At 35.2% G+C, this 13,774-nt stretch overlaps 3 protein-coding genes across 3 annotated transcripts; 2 read left to right on the top strand and 1 right to left on the bottom strand.

Annotated features, from left to right (window-relative positions):
* Positions 1–504: 504 nt before the first annotated feature.
* LOC8272624 (KRR1 small subunit processome component) lies at positions 505–3,610 on the bottom strand. The gene is made up of 12 exons (XM_002513359.4): positions 3,389–3,610; positions 3,228–3,304; positions 3,034–3,144; positions 2,887–2,955; positions 2,546–2,602; positions 2,286–2,324; positions 2,096–2,200; positions 1,918–2,000; positions 1,725–1,806; positions 1,242–1,385; positions 1,064–1,138; positions 505–864 (listed from the first exon to the last, which is right to left on the bottom strand). The coding sequence occupies exons 1-12, from the start codon at positions 3,561–3,563 to the stop codon at positions 748–750; spliced, it is 1,134 nt and encodes a 377-aa protein (XP_002513405.1). The 5' UTR covers positions 3,564–3,610; the 3' UTR covers positions 505–747.
* A 152-nt stretch (positions 3,611–3,762) lies between these two features.
* Positions 3,763–5,364, top strand: LOC8272625 (DNA polymerase zeta processivity subunit). The gene is made up of 4 exons (XM_002513360.4): positions 3,763–4,071; positions 4,168–4,357; positions 4,432–4,672; positions 5,002–5,364. Exons 1-3 carry the CDS (start codon positions 3,763–3,765, stop codon positions 4,635–4,637), a joined length of 705 nt encoding a protein of 234 aa, XP_002513406.2. The 3' UTR covers positions 4,638–4,672; positions 5,002–5,364.
* Positions 5,365–5,498: 134 nt separating this feature from the next.
* On the top strand, positions 5,499–7,280 carry LOC8272626 (protein WHAT'S THIS FACTOR 1 homolog, chloroplastic). Its single transcript, XM_002513361.4, has one exon. The coding sequence runs from the start codon at positions 6,037–6,039 to the stop codon at positions 7,276–7,278; it is 1,242 nt and encodes a 413-aa protein (XP_002513407.1). The 5' UTR covers positions 5,499–6,036; the 3' UTR covers positions 7,279–7,280.
* The last annotated feature ends 6,494 nt before the right edge of the window (positions 7,281–13,774 follow it).

Here is a 13,774-nt window from a genome sequence, read left to right as displayed (position 1 = left end):
TTTTTTTTTTTAGTACTTAAAATCGTAGTTCAGTTTTAAAGTATTTTAAAAAATTGATTTTAATTGCTTAATTTTAAAGCTCCGGTGGTGAACAAGTTTAGCTCCTTCAGACTCGTTTATTGGTTATTACTCTTTTTTCTTTTTTAAATTGAGATCAAGTGTTATAAGAAATGCAGATCTGCAAGTATAATAATCTATCGGTTATACTCCACTTTATTAGCTCCCTACGTATGCTTGTATCTGAATAACCAAATATATCAGTACAATAGTAAAATCTCTGGTACTTTTGGTTACTAAAATTTTTACTTGGTCACCTTATAGTTGACAGCAATCAAGGGATCATAATGCAAAGATGTGTGTAGCTGGCAAGATTTGAAATCTGGACAAATCCGCTTTGATTGGTACTAGTCCTAAAGAAACATAAAGTCCTTCAGCATATCAACGTTACTAACGCTTCCCAAGGCATAGAGTGAGAAACCTTGGAACTTTGATCAGGCAGAGAAATGCAAATTTGTTGCCGCAAGAGCAGGGTTAATTCCAACCAACCTATTTGTGGCACTTCTGTGTCCCTTACAACACATCAGAAACCCATAACCATATCAGAAGCATGGCAAGCAACTTCGTGAGCCTCTTGCACAAAACAACAACAATAATAATAATAATCTCATTAACATGAACTTCTATGTGTTTTGATTTCTTTTTCTTGTGGTGCTCTCCTGATGCACCATGCGGCGCCAAGAAAATGTTCTATACTAAACATGCTTTGATTTTCTTTTTCTTGGGTAGCTCGCCTGATGCAGCAATATATTCTTCTGCATTGATATTCTCAACAGCATTTTTCTTCCCAAAGTCCTTCGCCTTTTTCTGCAAGACGACCAATATAAACATCATACTTCTTTTGTTACAAGACAAATCTCATAAACATGATCTCCAACATTCTTGAGTGGTTCTGGTATGACCACAAGAGAATATATCATATACTGCAGATTGCAACAACAGTCCTCTGGTGTATTTCCACATCAACAGCAAACAGTATTATGAAGCAATTAGTTTATTATTATACCTTAATAGACAGGGCAATGGCGGCCACATCATTATTTTTATCCTCGGATTTTCCTGCATCCTGGTCTCTGTGCTCCTACAAAATCCAAAGAGATTTCATTGACATTATTCTTAAAATAGATGAAGAATAATGAGCTAAGTGCATAAAATGCCTAGCTGAATGAGCTTCAAAATAGAACCTCAGGAGGAACAAATGCAGTGTCTCGTTTTCTTTTGTTTTCAGCTGTTTTTTCTGCCTGCCTCTCCTGCTTCTCTTGCCACTTCTTTGCTTGCTTCTTTTGGTTGTTCAAAAAGTATTCTCCGGATTCCAGTTCTCGATCAACCTGCACAAGTTGCAGAATAGAGCTACTAAAGAAATGGCTGTAGTAGACATGAACTACTGATCCCTAAGATGCAAGGATATGCACCAATTCTTCCAAAAAAGGAAAAAGAAAAACTTTACAATTATCAAGAAAAAACAATAGAAACTATCAAGAACTAGAGTTAAATGTGCTTAACAAAAAAAAAACAAGTATATTACTTAAAAAATGAAAAAGATATAAAATATGCAACAGCTAACTAGAAAAATATTTGCTATAATTCAACGCCTGATTCAGAGATGCATTAACAAAATGAATCCGTAGCTGAGAGCTTGTATTTTTTAGAGAGTGTTTCTATCTTACCTTACTGGGTTGTTGTTCAGGAGGGAATGGTGTGTATGGTTTCTTCTCTTTCCTCTTAACCTTATTGTGTTTGACATTTTTCCTGAGAAGGTTGTATTTCAGTCAATAAACAAAAATGGAAAACATGTAAAAGATGGTGGGGAGTTACAACTGACTTCATAAGCATAAAAGTAGAATTAGGTAGATATCATACTTCTTAAACTTTGGAAGGAACCTATCCCAGTTTTCGTTTTGAAGTGCTGGATCCTTTTCAAGCTCTTTCTTCATCATGAGAATCTGCATAAGATGTAAATCAAAGAGAGGAAGAGAGTTGCTTTCAAGTGAAAATCATGTAAACATGCTACAGAAAAGATCTTGTATGTTACATGTACCTTGATATGGTATACGGGATGCAGTTTATTCTGGATGCAGTCTTCCACGATCTTTCTGACTTGTTTTAAACCTTTAAACGAACCCATAGCAGCCACAGTGTTTCCCTATTCCATTTCAAGCATGATATAAATAAAAGTCCAAACAAGACTCACTTAGCTTGAGTATTAAAAATACGAGGATATCAATTACCTGAACTAAAATGTAGCAGCCTGTCAAAATCTCAAGTGCCTGCATCCAACAAATGGTTAAAGGTAAGTCAGTGAGAAGAACAACAGAATGATTCTGAGCATGCAATATTCCAGGATCATTGTCTTCTCCATATGCTCCCTCCTCTCAAGGTTTCATTTTCCAGGTGGGAGAGTGGATTGGAGTAGCTGGGGTTGGGAAAACTACCCAAAAATTAAATACATATACGCAAAACTAAACTAAAACTAAGAGATTGAACAAACCTTCAAAGTGGAAGAATTTGGACCCACAAGATGCTGCCTTCTTTTAACAAATCTCTCCTGCGAGCAATATTAGAAATATCATATGCCACTCGCTCTTGAAGATTTAACTTTGAAGTTATTTGCGAACAGCAGATAATAAAGAAATATATTTCAGGCTAGTTTCTAAATCACACCCTAAACTTTCTCGAACAAGGAAGATAAAGAATGAAGGAAAAAAACTCACTATAACTAAACAAGTTCAAAAGCTAGAAAATTATAGAAGACTGTAAGCACTTAAAACAATATGATAATAGAATGGTCACTTAAATACGAAAGAAATACTTGATGCAATAAATGAATACCTTCTTGCGCACCAAGTTGCCAATCTTGATAATGTCGCATTGCATCTCATCATGCAGAATTTTAATTGCCTATTATCACATCAACAATCACAATTTAAAAAAGAAAAAAAAAAAAAAAGGATGAAACAACTATATCAAAGAAGGTACCTGAGGAGCAGGAACACTCCTTGATAAAAGCTTTATGAGATCTCTAGCTTTAACTATAATATAAGGATCCCTAGTTTTTCTAGTAGTTGAAACCGTCATTGACCCCTCAACCTAGCCATCGACAATACATTAACATATCAGTAATTGACAAATCGTATTAAAATAAACCTAACAGTAAAAGAATTATTAATTACCAGATTAAGCTCACACGCAACACCGTACTCTTTGATAGCAGATTTCACCATTGGCCACACTTCTTGCAAGTACTTTTCTGTTTTTGTAATTTAAACAAATGGAGATAAACTCGAAGCATTTAAAAAACTTTAAAAGGAAATTGAGAGAGAGAAAGAGATACCTCTGTATTGAGGGAAGAGAGTAGAGAAAGAACTGACTTCGAGCATTCCGCCTTCATTCCATGAAGGGTCAAATTTCTCAATCTTCCAACGGTCTATGTTCGGGTCCTCGTCCCATGGCTTCGGCTTGTCGTGCTTTCCTTTGTGCTTCTTCTTCGTCTCTATTTCTCCTTCCATGTTAGCTGTTTGCTTCCTTTTCTCTGTGACTGGTAACAACTCCTTAAAACCCTAACCAACCAAGAAGACGATGGTGATATAGCTTATTGGCCCGTAACTAAGACAAGAGTTAGGCCCGTGGACTCAGTCTGATTTAAGGTTCCAGTCCATAAGGCCCATAGGCCCAGTTTAAAACGACAAGTTATATGGAAACTGAGCCATGGAGCGCAAAGAGAATCAATCTCCTCTGAGGCAGGTGTCTTCCGAAACTAAATTGTTTCGTTCTTTTTCTTTTTGGGTGGATTTAATGTCTTGCAACAATTCGCGAAACGCAGACGAAACGGCTAGCATATTAGTGGAATTTTTGGAGGTAGCAATTACATCAATTGTGAGCATCAAAGGAGTATACCCTAGCGGTGCATTTGAAAGACGAAGGTACATGAATGTCGTGGTTCAAAGAGCTAAGCATCCTCAGCTTAGAGATTACATTCACTCTGCTGTTTCTTCTCTCCTTCCTTTTATCCAAAAGGTTTGGCTTTCTGTTCTTTTGTTTTTAATTGTTTTTGGATTGTTATCTTGGTTTTAATTTATAATCGATTTCTTCTTCTTTGGGAAACAAAAGTAGGGATTGGTTGAGAGGGTGGCAGTGATCTTTTTGAACAATGATAACATTCCAGTGGAAAGATTTATATTCAAGCTCGCAGTTAATCAGGCTTATGGACTGAATGTGGAAGAGAGTGGGTTGGAATTTTCTCTGAGATCATTCTTGAAGAAACTCTCTGTCTCAGCGCCTCTTACCAGGATTCTCCCACGCGGTAAGTTACTTCATTGTTGGTGAATTTCGTTATGAGATTAGGAGGATGAGTAAAGTTTTATTACTTACTAGCAGATTGCAGGTGGGAGATAACAGCCTACTTTAGCTCCATTCCTGAGGTTGGTACGAGCAAGGATGCAGAGTTGTGGATCCCCACCGACACAAAGCAATGGCAACAACCTCCATTGTTGACCCCAATCAAGTCCATGAGTAGTGAGCCTTTGTGTCTGCAATTGTACTTGGAACATCCGAATCTATCTCAAGGCATTCTTAACCACTAGATTTTTATCACGGTTGTACCACTTAGCTCGTTTCTGTAAGTTAGCAGCCCCTTCCCGATTTGTTTATTCCATTGCATATTGATGTAGATCATTGAAAATATGCCAGTTCAATCTATGAGAGTCTACAGTTAATAATACATTCTAAAAAAGTGTAATGCTTTGTCTTCTTGTCATTAACAGTTTCTGCTCAATATTTTGTTGTGTCACCACCAGGCTATAATACAAATCTAATCCAATTTATATTAGCAATTTCTAATATTATGAAAATATTGATTCATGCTGAAATTGTATTCTTTATGCAAGATTTGAACTATATGTATGTTAATCTTACAACTGGGTTCTGATTGATGTGGTGGAAGAACAGGTGTCGTACAAGAATTATAGACTTACATAGCTCAAAGGCATGCTTGAAAGGATATAAGTGTAGCTATGACAAAGTTGTATATGAAGATCATCATTAGCATTTCTATATTGAAGGAGAAGTACAAAGCTGTTTTCTCTAACTTGGTGGCTCGCCAAATTGACATTTCTAACATTTCGAGAACAAGACAGCTAAAGAGTTAGACTCCTTTCTTCTGGGCTGCAGAAAATGTTTTTATCAACTTAATTTAGTCACTTCCAGTTGCCTCCATCCTTTCCAGAATCAACCACCAACATTTGTGACAGACCCACCATAACCTTTATAAGCAAGCGTCAATTTGGATTCAAGAAAACATTAGTGTTGATACTTTTCGGTTTTTTTTTTTTTTTTTCAATTTGATTTGACTTAATTCTATGATCTAGTAACATCAAGCAATTAAAACAAGGGGTAAATAATGAACATCTTATTCATCTTTTCACTTTCGATTGAGCCATATTTTTATCCGGGGTTCCTAACTAACGATCCCCTTTTCTCAAAAAAAAAAAAAAAAAACTACGATCCCCTTCCCCTATTACTAAAACTGAAAAGAGTATAGCAGCAATTTGTATCCTAAGATTTCTTCTTTTTTTTTTTTTTTTCCTACACTCACTGAAAACTTTAATGTTATCTATTTCACAATAATTGTTGCTGAAATTTGAATGTCACTCCTAGATAGCCCAAAGACTATATTGTTAATTGGGCCTCCTAGATAGCCCAAAGACTATATTGTTAATTGGGCAAGTGGACCTAGCTCGAGTACAGCTATCTGGTGAATTCGCCTTCAGAAATTGGCGCCGGTGGAAGTTGGATTATGCGAGTATGCTCGGGCGTGTATAGTTGCAATCGGCGATGATGAATTCAGTGCCGCCGGGGTATCGCTTTTCGATTGGCGTAAAACATGGCCAGGATTATTTTAACTAGAGATGATATAGACTAATGATCCTTTCAGTCGTTGCTCTTTTCTCACTTTGCAGTCTAACTGTTTGATAATTTGTCTCGATGAAACCTGTCTTTTTCCTTGCCCCAAAATGCAGAAATCATCCCTATCTTTCAAATTTACACCGATCTCTAAACTCACGTCTTTTACACATAAATGATGACTATGCATTCCCATCGGCATCTCCAACATCAAGCGCAATGTGGGTTCCGATAAAGCAAATATCAAGCGGAGGAAGAAGAGCCAAGAAAAAGATATATCATAGAGTCTATGAACTTGACAGAGTTATGGACTTGCAAAAAAAGCCATCTCTTATCTTGCACCTCAGATCCATTATACAATCACAAAAGAACCAATATCTTCGCCTTCGGGACCTCGAAAAGCAAGTTGGTTTTGTCCAAAAATGGAATTTCATGGCTGTCATTGAGAAATATCCCTTAATATTTCATGTTGGTGGTGGCAATAGCGGAATACCTCCTTTTGTTTCACTAACTGATAAAGCTATGAAGGTTGCTAGTGAGGAAGCTCAAGCTAGAGAATCGATGGAACCTATTCTGGTTAAGAACTTAAGGAAGTTGTTAATGATATCAATTGATTGTAGGGTACCATTGGAAAAGATCGAATTCATTGAAAACGAATTGGGTCTACCTCAAGATTTCAAGAACTCATTGATTCCAAAATACCCTGAATTCTTCTCAGTGAAAGATTTTAATGGGAAAGCTTATCTACATTTGGAGAATTGGGATTCTTCTTTAGCAGTCACTGCTCGCGAGGAAAGATTAGCCGTCGAAGGAGTTCCTATCTCTAATCCATCCAAGAAAATGGTTAGAATATCAAAGGACGGTAATTTCTTTGGTCCGTTTGCTTTTAAGATGCGTTTTCCTGCTGGTTTTAGGCCAAACGCAAGTTTCCTTGAACAACTTGAGAGGTGGCATAGAATGGAATTTCCATCTCCATACTTGAATGCAAGAAGATTTGAAGCTGCTGATCCAAAGGCAAGAAAGCGTGTGGTGGCAGTGCTTCATGAGCTCCTTAGCTTGACAATGGAAAAGAGGTTGACGTCTATGCAGTTGGATGCATTTCATTCCGAGTTTTTGCTGCCATCAAACTTGCTGCTTTGTTTGGTAAAGCATCACGGCATATTTTATATCACCAACAAGGGTTGTAGGGGTACTGTGTTCCTCAAGGAAGCCTATAATGGCTCTAATTTAATCTATAAATGTCCTTTATTGATGTTCAATGATAAGTTTGTAGCACTGAGTGGTCGCAAAGAGATCGTTTTGAGTAATCAGATGCAATTTTGACAGTTTTTAACTTGATATTAGTGCTTGCTGCCAAAACCAGAAGATTGGCTTCAGCTTTCTGCTCGTGTATAACTTTGTGTAGTTGATCTGCTACAGGATGAAATCAATATAAGTGAAACTCACTCCGCCCCATTGATGATATATAATTTATATATACAAGAATGTACATAAAATATCAAAATTAGATTAGGATGGAGCTGATATATCATATATCTCGTTCTCAGGGTGTGTTTCTCAGAGCAGTATACTTGAGAGGAGTATTGATTGTGTTTGGTACACCGACACTAATGTTGTCTACTGCGAAGACACATTACATTATTTTTTGTACATCTCCATTTGTGCATCACTGGTCTGTTCTTATCATGGTGAAGCACACAGTTTGGTAGGATATTTCCTCATGTATTTACATATTTGTAGAGAGAGAGACACACACACACACTAATTCTCGCACATGGGATGTGGATCATACATTACATGGAGCTAGTCCAAGAAAACAATAATAACAATAAAAATGTTTATACAATAATCTATGGTTCTTAAAAGCAAGTTTGATAAATGAACTGTGCAATTTTAGATGTCTTGCAATTTAAACAAAATGGAGCATCTTTCTCAAAACCCACATTTTGTATTATTGCAAATTGAAACAATAATTGAAGGGTCGTGTATGTTGTCTTGGAATGAAGAAGTATCATAGTCTGCTGAACCCAAAAATAGACTCTACTGTTAGGAATATCTGCATCCAGCTACATGCCTGAATAATGTAACCATGAAAAGTCCAGGTCTTATGAAATGGATGTGGTGACAGGGTGGGATCAGTCACAGCCTGTGCAACTCTCTCATTATACGCTGGAGAAGTCTTTTCACTGAAACAAAGTCCATCATTTATTAATTGGGCAGATGAATCATCAGTTCATGGTGGAGCCCAGTTCCAGGCCCAATGATTTTAATCACTCCTGTCTGCTTGTTTCAAGTGACCCATTTTATTTGTTAGGTCTTTTAATGTTTATTTATTATTTTCACCAGAAATTTCAGAAAAAGAAAAAGAAAAAAGAATGGACATCCTCACTCCCACCTACAAATTTAAAGAAAATAAGTACTGAATAATATATATATATAGTCCTATCTACTTAATTAACAGCGTTATTAATTGAAGAAATTTCAGTCTATGATTAAAAAGAATTATTTTGTGAAATAAAATTATTTTTACTTTAATATAAATTCAAAACACAACCCAATTTTCAGAAATACTTACTAATGTTATATTATAATCAGATTGAGCTTATGACTAGCTTTAAAGTTAATTCCAGAGCAAGTGATCAAATATTCATTGTCATATTCTTTGAAAGAGAACATTAAAAAGTAATTACCATGGAAAAGGAAAACATTGTGTATATATCTTCTATTAATTAACAAGCACCCAGCTGGAAATGGGAAGGAATATGCTAATTCCTGAGTAAATTTGGTCCCATTTTATATTTTCTAGAACTAATGATTCTTTTTCTTTTTGTATTAAGCTTTTGACATATTAACAACACTGACACATCTACGGCTGTAATATCAATTTTTTTTTTCCAAAGACAAAGAAACCGAAATGATTTATTCTGGCAATGTCAATTGAAAGCATTGGCATCTGCTGCTATAATGGGTAAAAGAATATCCAAAAGAAAATTTCCAACTTGTCAAACAAAAGCATTCACATTTCCGAAGCAGCGCGAGCCATTAAACATGTGACTGATTGATGTAATCTTTCTGATTTTGCAATGATCCTCCGTTAATAGTTGGAAATACCAATTAGAATAAACACTCCAATTTTTCCTTTTCTTTGTTTTCAAACGAAAATAACATTATTGCATTGAAAGATCTAATACGAGTCTAATCAAAGACTAAACCACATTGCAGAGCATTCCATCAACGTTAATAAGCAATAACAAAAAAAAACCTAATCTAATCTAGTTTGAAACTCTTCGATTGTCAGATACGAGATTTGGAAATCAACTCTAATCTCTTTCATAAGCCCAATAAATAGATTGCTCAAATAAATCTAGACATAAAGGAGGAAAATCAGAATTAATCTTCCATGCTTGTGTAACTAATAAACTCTTAAAGTCCTTTACTAAATTAAATATCATTAAAGAATAAATAAAACTTAGAAATGCTCATTACAGCTGATGAAGCTTTTAAGTTTAGAAATGAAACATAATCTTGAGATGTGACAGTGTTAAATACAGATAAAAGAAAATAAAAAAGTGACTAATTGAGATAAGTAAATTTAGGAATTGGTTTGGTTCACTTCAAAATAACAATAACAATAGAACATTGCCCCCATGTGGCATTAGATAAACTCTTGGTGTATATATGAATTAATATAAATAACAATAATACAAACCATTTTAGGACCATAATCATCCGAACAGAGTTCGAGTTTAAGGTGACAAAAGTTGATGGTTCATTAGTGGTGGGACCAATAATATCCCCGAATATGAGCAATGGATTGTTGAGGGTCGCACAATAATATTGCACTCAATAGTGGGAAAATATTACCAAAATTTTCCTCCATTTAAATGGTCCAAGCTGTGTTGGATGATTCTTTGTAATGTCATCTTGTCAACTCCAAACTCAATTCATTTCTCATGTCTTTTTCACTGCGAGAATGTGAAGCTTTCAAAAGGGGAAAGGCAAAATAGGAGGAAAGATTCATATCACACAAACATCTCTCTTTGTTTCTTTGATAGGTATCATTTCATTGGAATCACTTTTTCATTATTTTAACCCATTACTTTGTCCAATCAACCATCTCTTCATCCTATCCATCCACATGGTAAATCAATTCTATTTGCTAGTTATTATATCATGTTTGCCCACTTGCATGTACCTAGCTAACATTGATGATTTTTAGTGGTTAACTTTTTAGCAGTGTCTAATATAGACAAGAAACAATTGTTGCAGCAACTTTAAACAAAGCGCTTAATGAAATGAGAGAGAGAGAGAGAGAGAGAGAGAAAGAAAGCAATGATTTTACCAAAGATGGAGGAGTTGGGTTAGCAACCACAATCTTCAAGATCCATTAATGGGATGAGTGAGACTTGATAGTCATAGCACAAGGATGTATTGTACCTAGTGGAGGAGGCTGATGTTTACACTTCCACAGCAAATATGTCTAAGCCTTGAAAAAAGAATAGTTGCAATAGATTCTTTTGTTTCTTTTTTCCTTTTGGTGTGTTCTTTAAATTTTTTTTTTTCTTTTTCTTTTCTCTTGGCAATGTTTCATCCATAGTGGGGTTATTTGGATTCAAAATTGCAATAACTAATATCTTTATCTTTAGCATTATTCCACCCATCACACCAAAATAATCCATCCATGTAAAGTAGACTCATGGCAGGTCATTGAATTTCCCCACATAAAGGAGGAGAAAAAATATATATTTTGATTGTGTGAGATATGATTTTCTAGTTGAATAATGGGGTTTATGCCTTCTTCCTTTTAGGGTTTGTGGATTCTTCTCTTGACCCACCATGCCTTTTCAAATGAAAATTATAATACCCATTACTCCCCTTTATTAGCATAGTAGAATGAGCATGTGCAGAGTAAGAGGAGGGATGCATCATCAATAACCTTGCCAATTAAATTAGTTAGATTTATGTTACCCCAATATTATGCTTAATTAAACCTTATTTCTCTCACCAAACATTACTAAATTGGTTTTTGAAATATATAATGAAAGTAGTCTTATCAACCACTGGTTCACATATGTCTCTTGCTTTTTATTTTTCTAAAAGAAAATAATAATACTCATTAAGAAATGCCACCTTAGGGCCATCAAGAACTTAGCTTGACTTGCTCTATTAGATGGCTTGTGATGTGGGCACATGATGGGCCTTCATGTAGAAATTAGAAAAAGAAAATAAGATGCATTAATGGAAAAAAAAGGAAAAGAAAAGAAAAGGCGAAACAAAATCAATTGCAAGATGATGGACTAGAACATGAGAGAGGCTTTTTTCACAAAGGAAGAAAAGTTAGGGTTCCCATCATGGCCCCCATGCCTGCTGCCTCTTTGATTGGATCCATATTCATATTCTATGCTTTGTACTAGCCATTAATTTACTTTGGAAAGCTAGCCCCACCACTGTCAACAGAAAAATAATATATAATATATATGTATGACCTAAGTGGACATCTTGAGGGACACACATTTCCAACCCTTTACACCACCAAGTCTCTTTTTACCTTTCTCCGTCTCTCTCACCTTACAAAGTTACAAAACAAAAAGAAAAATAAAGGCAAAAGAAGAAGGAGAAGGAGCAAGAATGGAGCTAGATACTTAAAATTGGCATTGGGTCAAGTGTCACTTTCCTCATAGTCGGCATTTGGTTGGCCTTGTGCGTAGAGTGTACGGGACGATGTATTCGGAGCATGTACATTTTTAGTCTTTGTTGGAATATGTATCTATCTTTATCATATGTGTTAATGGAGATATATAAATATAGAAGCCAATACAAGTTTAAAATTAAAGGAATATGACCCACATGAAATGGATATGTGATTCTATAGGGAAAAAGGGGACCAACCCATTTTCTTTTAATATATTATATAGTTTTATGCACATTTCCTTTTCACAACTAGAGACATGGGATTGTGTGTTTATGTGTCTTGGTTTGGTTGCCCTACCTTAGCATTAATTAATTGTGTGATAGACATTTGAATATTTTTTTTATTCCAATGTGCATTGCACCACCCAACTAAAACACATCATGATATGTGCCATCTTATAACAAATCACTACTTAATTCCCTCCCTCCCCCCCCCCCCCCCCCCCCCCCCCCCTTTGACAATCCCAATTATCTCTTAAGATACCATTTTCTTTTTCTAAAAGCTAGCTCTTCTTTTTCATTAGAATGTAATCTACCTAGTTTTAAAATAATTGCTCATATGTTACACCGTCAACATCGCATAAATTTGATCAACTAGTTTACAAAGGGACCCATCTCCTAATTATGCACTTAAATGAATTGTTTTATGTATAATCGGTGTAATTCCACAAATAACAAATGGACATCCTCAATCATGACTGCTAAATTGTTCTTTTTTAAACACCGGAATTGGTTCCTCAATAGCTATCAACAGGTCTTATTGAGTTTGCACTTTGATTGGATTCAATTGAAAATTCTCTTAATTATGAGTTTAGGACAAGTGTTTTGTGTATAATATACTTAGGTCAAAACCTACAATAACAAAGATAAGTCCCCCAGCCCCAATAAGCCAGAGTTTGCTGTTTGGGCAGGACGCAATGTATTTGAATTGATTTTAGCTTTAATCACCCGCAAATTAAGCTAAAGACTTGAACCAAAATAGGTGAGAAACATAGTCAATTGTCTATACTTTAAAGACAATTCCCAAACTTGTACAAGGACTTGTCGTTTTCACATTCCCTAATTTGAAGACAATTATTGGTATGGATTAGTGTTTCAAAGGGAATAATAGTATAGAGCTTTCTAGCCAACTTCCATATGGTGGCAATTTGTGAAAATGACCAAATGTATTTTATTGATTAATTGGCATTGCATTGACATTTAATTGGCTTCTTCCGCCCATCACCCTTCATACAATATTCTCTAAGGGCAATTACAAATGGATACGGCAATTGGATTTGATCATGAAGAATTGACAATTTTCCAACTTTGAAATCATTCAGATTAGTTAAATTTCTTTCTTTCCCAAGTATGAACTAATATCCATCCATATATCACCTGAGTTTTAGATGAAAAAGAAAAAGAAAATAATGAAGTTATTGATAAGTAGATGTCAAAAAAGAGAGTCCCACCAGGGGCCGGTGGCCATTATGAAATTTCAGTGCTACAATGTAAAATTAAAGAAACCCCACCAAACACAAGTATTCATTTCTTTTTTAGGTAAAATGTTCCTCCACTTGTGATTAGATTCCTAGGCGAAAAATAACTTTTTTTTTAATTGGCAACTCCATTTACCATTGTTTATTTATTAACTTACTGGTCAATATCCGTTCTAATAAATTAGCAATTTTTAATAAATGAGATACGCTTAGGAGCCATGTTTTTTTGGGCCCGCAGGTTAGTATTTCAATTCTGTTTTCACAATTAATTTTTTTATTAAATAATTATTAGGATCGAAACTAAAAAGAACACAGGAAGAGAAAAGGAATCAGATTCACGTGTTTTGGAGGGCATGCCGGTCATAAAGGGACAGATGGTCCTGATATGGTTTGGGGCCCACAAGTGGACCTGAAAATCCTACAAACAAAATCTCCTCTTATTTTTGTGTTGTCCTTGTTACTTTCTCCTTATTAAATGCTAACTTTGTATTCTTCTGTCTTTGTCTTTTTCTTTTCTTTTCTTCTTTTTTATGTGGGCTCCTCTCCTCTTTTAAGTTCCAACTTTTATTTTTATGTCTCTTTAATTAAATATTTTCTTTTTTCTTAAAAAAAATCTGAAAAATGGCCCATGAATTAGTTGGGCAATTTTG

Source organism: Ricinus communis, chromosome 4 (genome assembly GCF_019578655.1).
Source record: "Ricinus communis isolate WT05 ecotype wild-type chromosome 4, ASM1957865v1, whole genome shotgun sequence".
Lineage (NCBI taxonomy): Eukaryota > Viridiplantae > Streptophyta > Magnoliopsida > Malpighiales > Euphorbiaceae > Ricinus > Ricinus communis.
Note: the sequence above shows the minus strand (reverse complement) of the source record. Positions and strands in the feature narration are given on the sequence as shown.

Coding starts and splice junctions, on each gene's coding strand:
- LOC8272624 (XM_002513359.4), bottom strand. CDS start 3,563: ATGGAAGGAGAAATAGAGACGAAGAAGAAGCACAAAGGAAAGCACGAC. Junction 2,001..2,095: donor ATCCCGTATACCATATCAAG/GTACATGTAACA, acceptor CATCTTATGCAG/ATTCTCATGATGAAGAAAGA. Junction 1,807..1,917: donor TTCCTTCCAAAGTTTAAGAA/GTATGATATCTA, acceptor CAACCTTCTCAG/GAAAAATGTCAAACACAATA.
- LOC8272625 (XM_002513360.4), top strand. CDS start 3,763: ATGGAGCGCAAAGAGAATCAATCTCCTCTGAGGCAGGTGTCTTCCGAA. Junction 4,072..4,167: donor TCCTTCCTTTTATCCAAAAG/GTTTGGCTTTCT, acceptor AAACAAAAGTAG/GGATTGGTTGAGAGGGTGGC. Junction 4,358..4,431: donor TACCAGGATTCTCCCACGCG/GTAAGTTACTTC, acceptor ACTTACTAGCAG/ATTGCAGGTGGGAGATAACA.
- LOC8272626 (XM_002513361.4), top strand. CDS start 6,037: ATGAAACCTGTCTTTTTCCTTGCCCCAAAATGCAGAAATCATCCCTAT.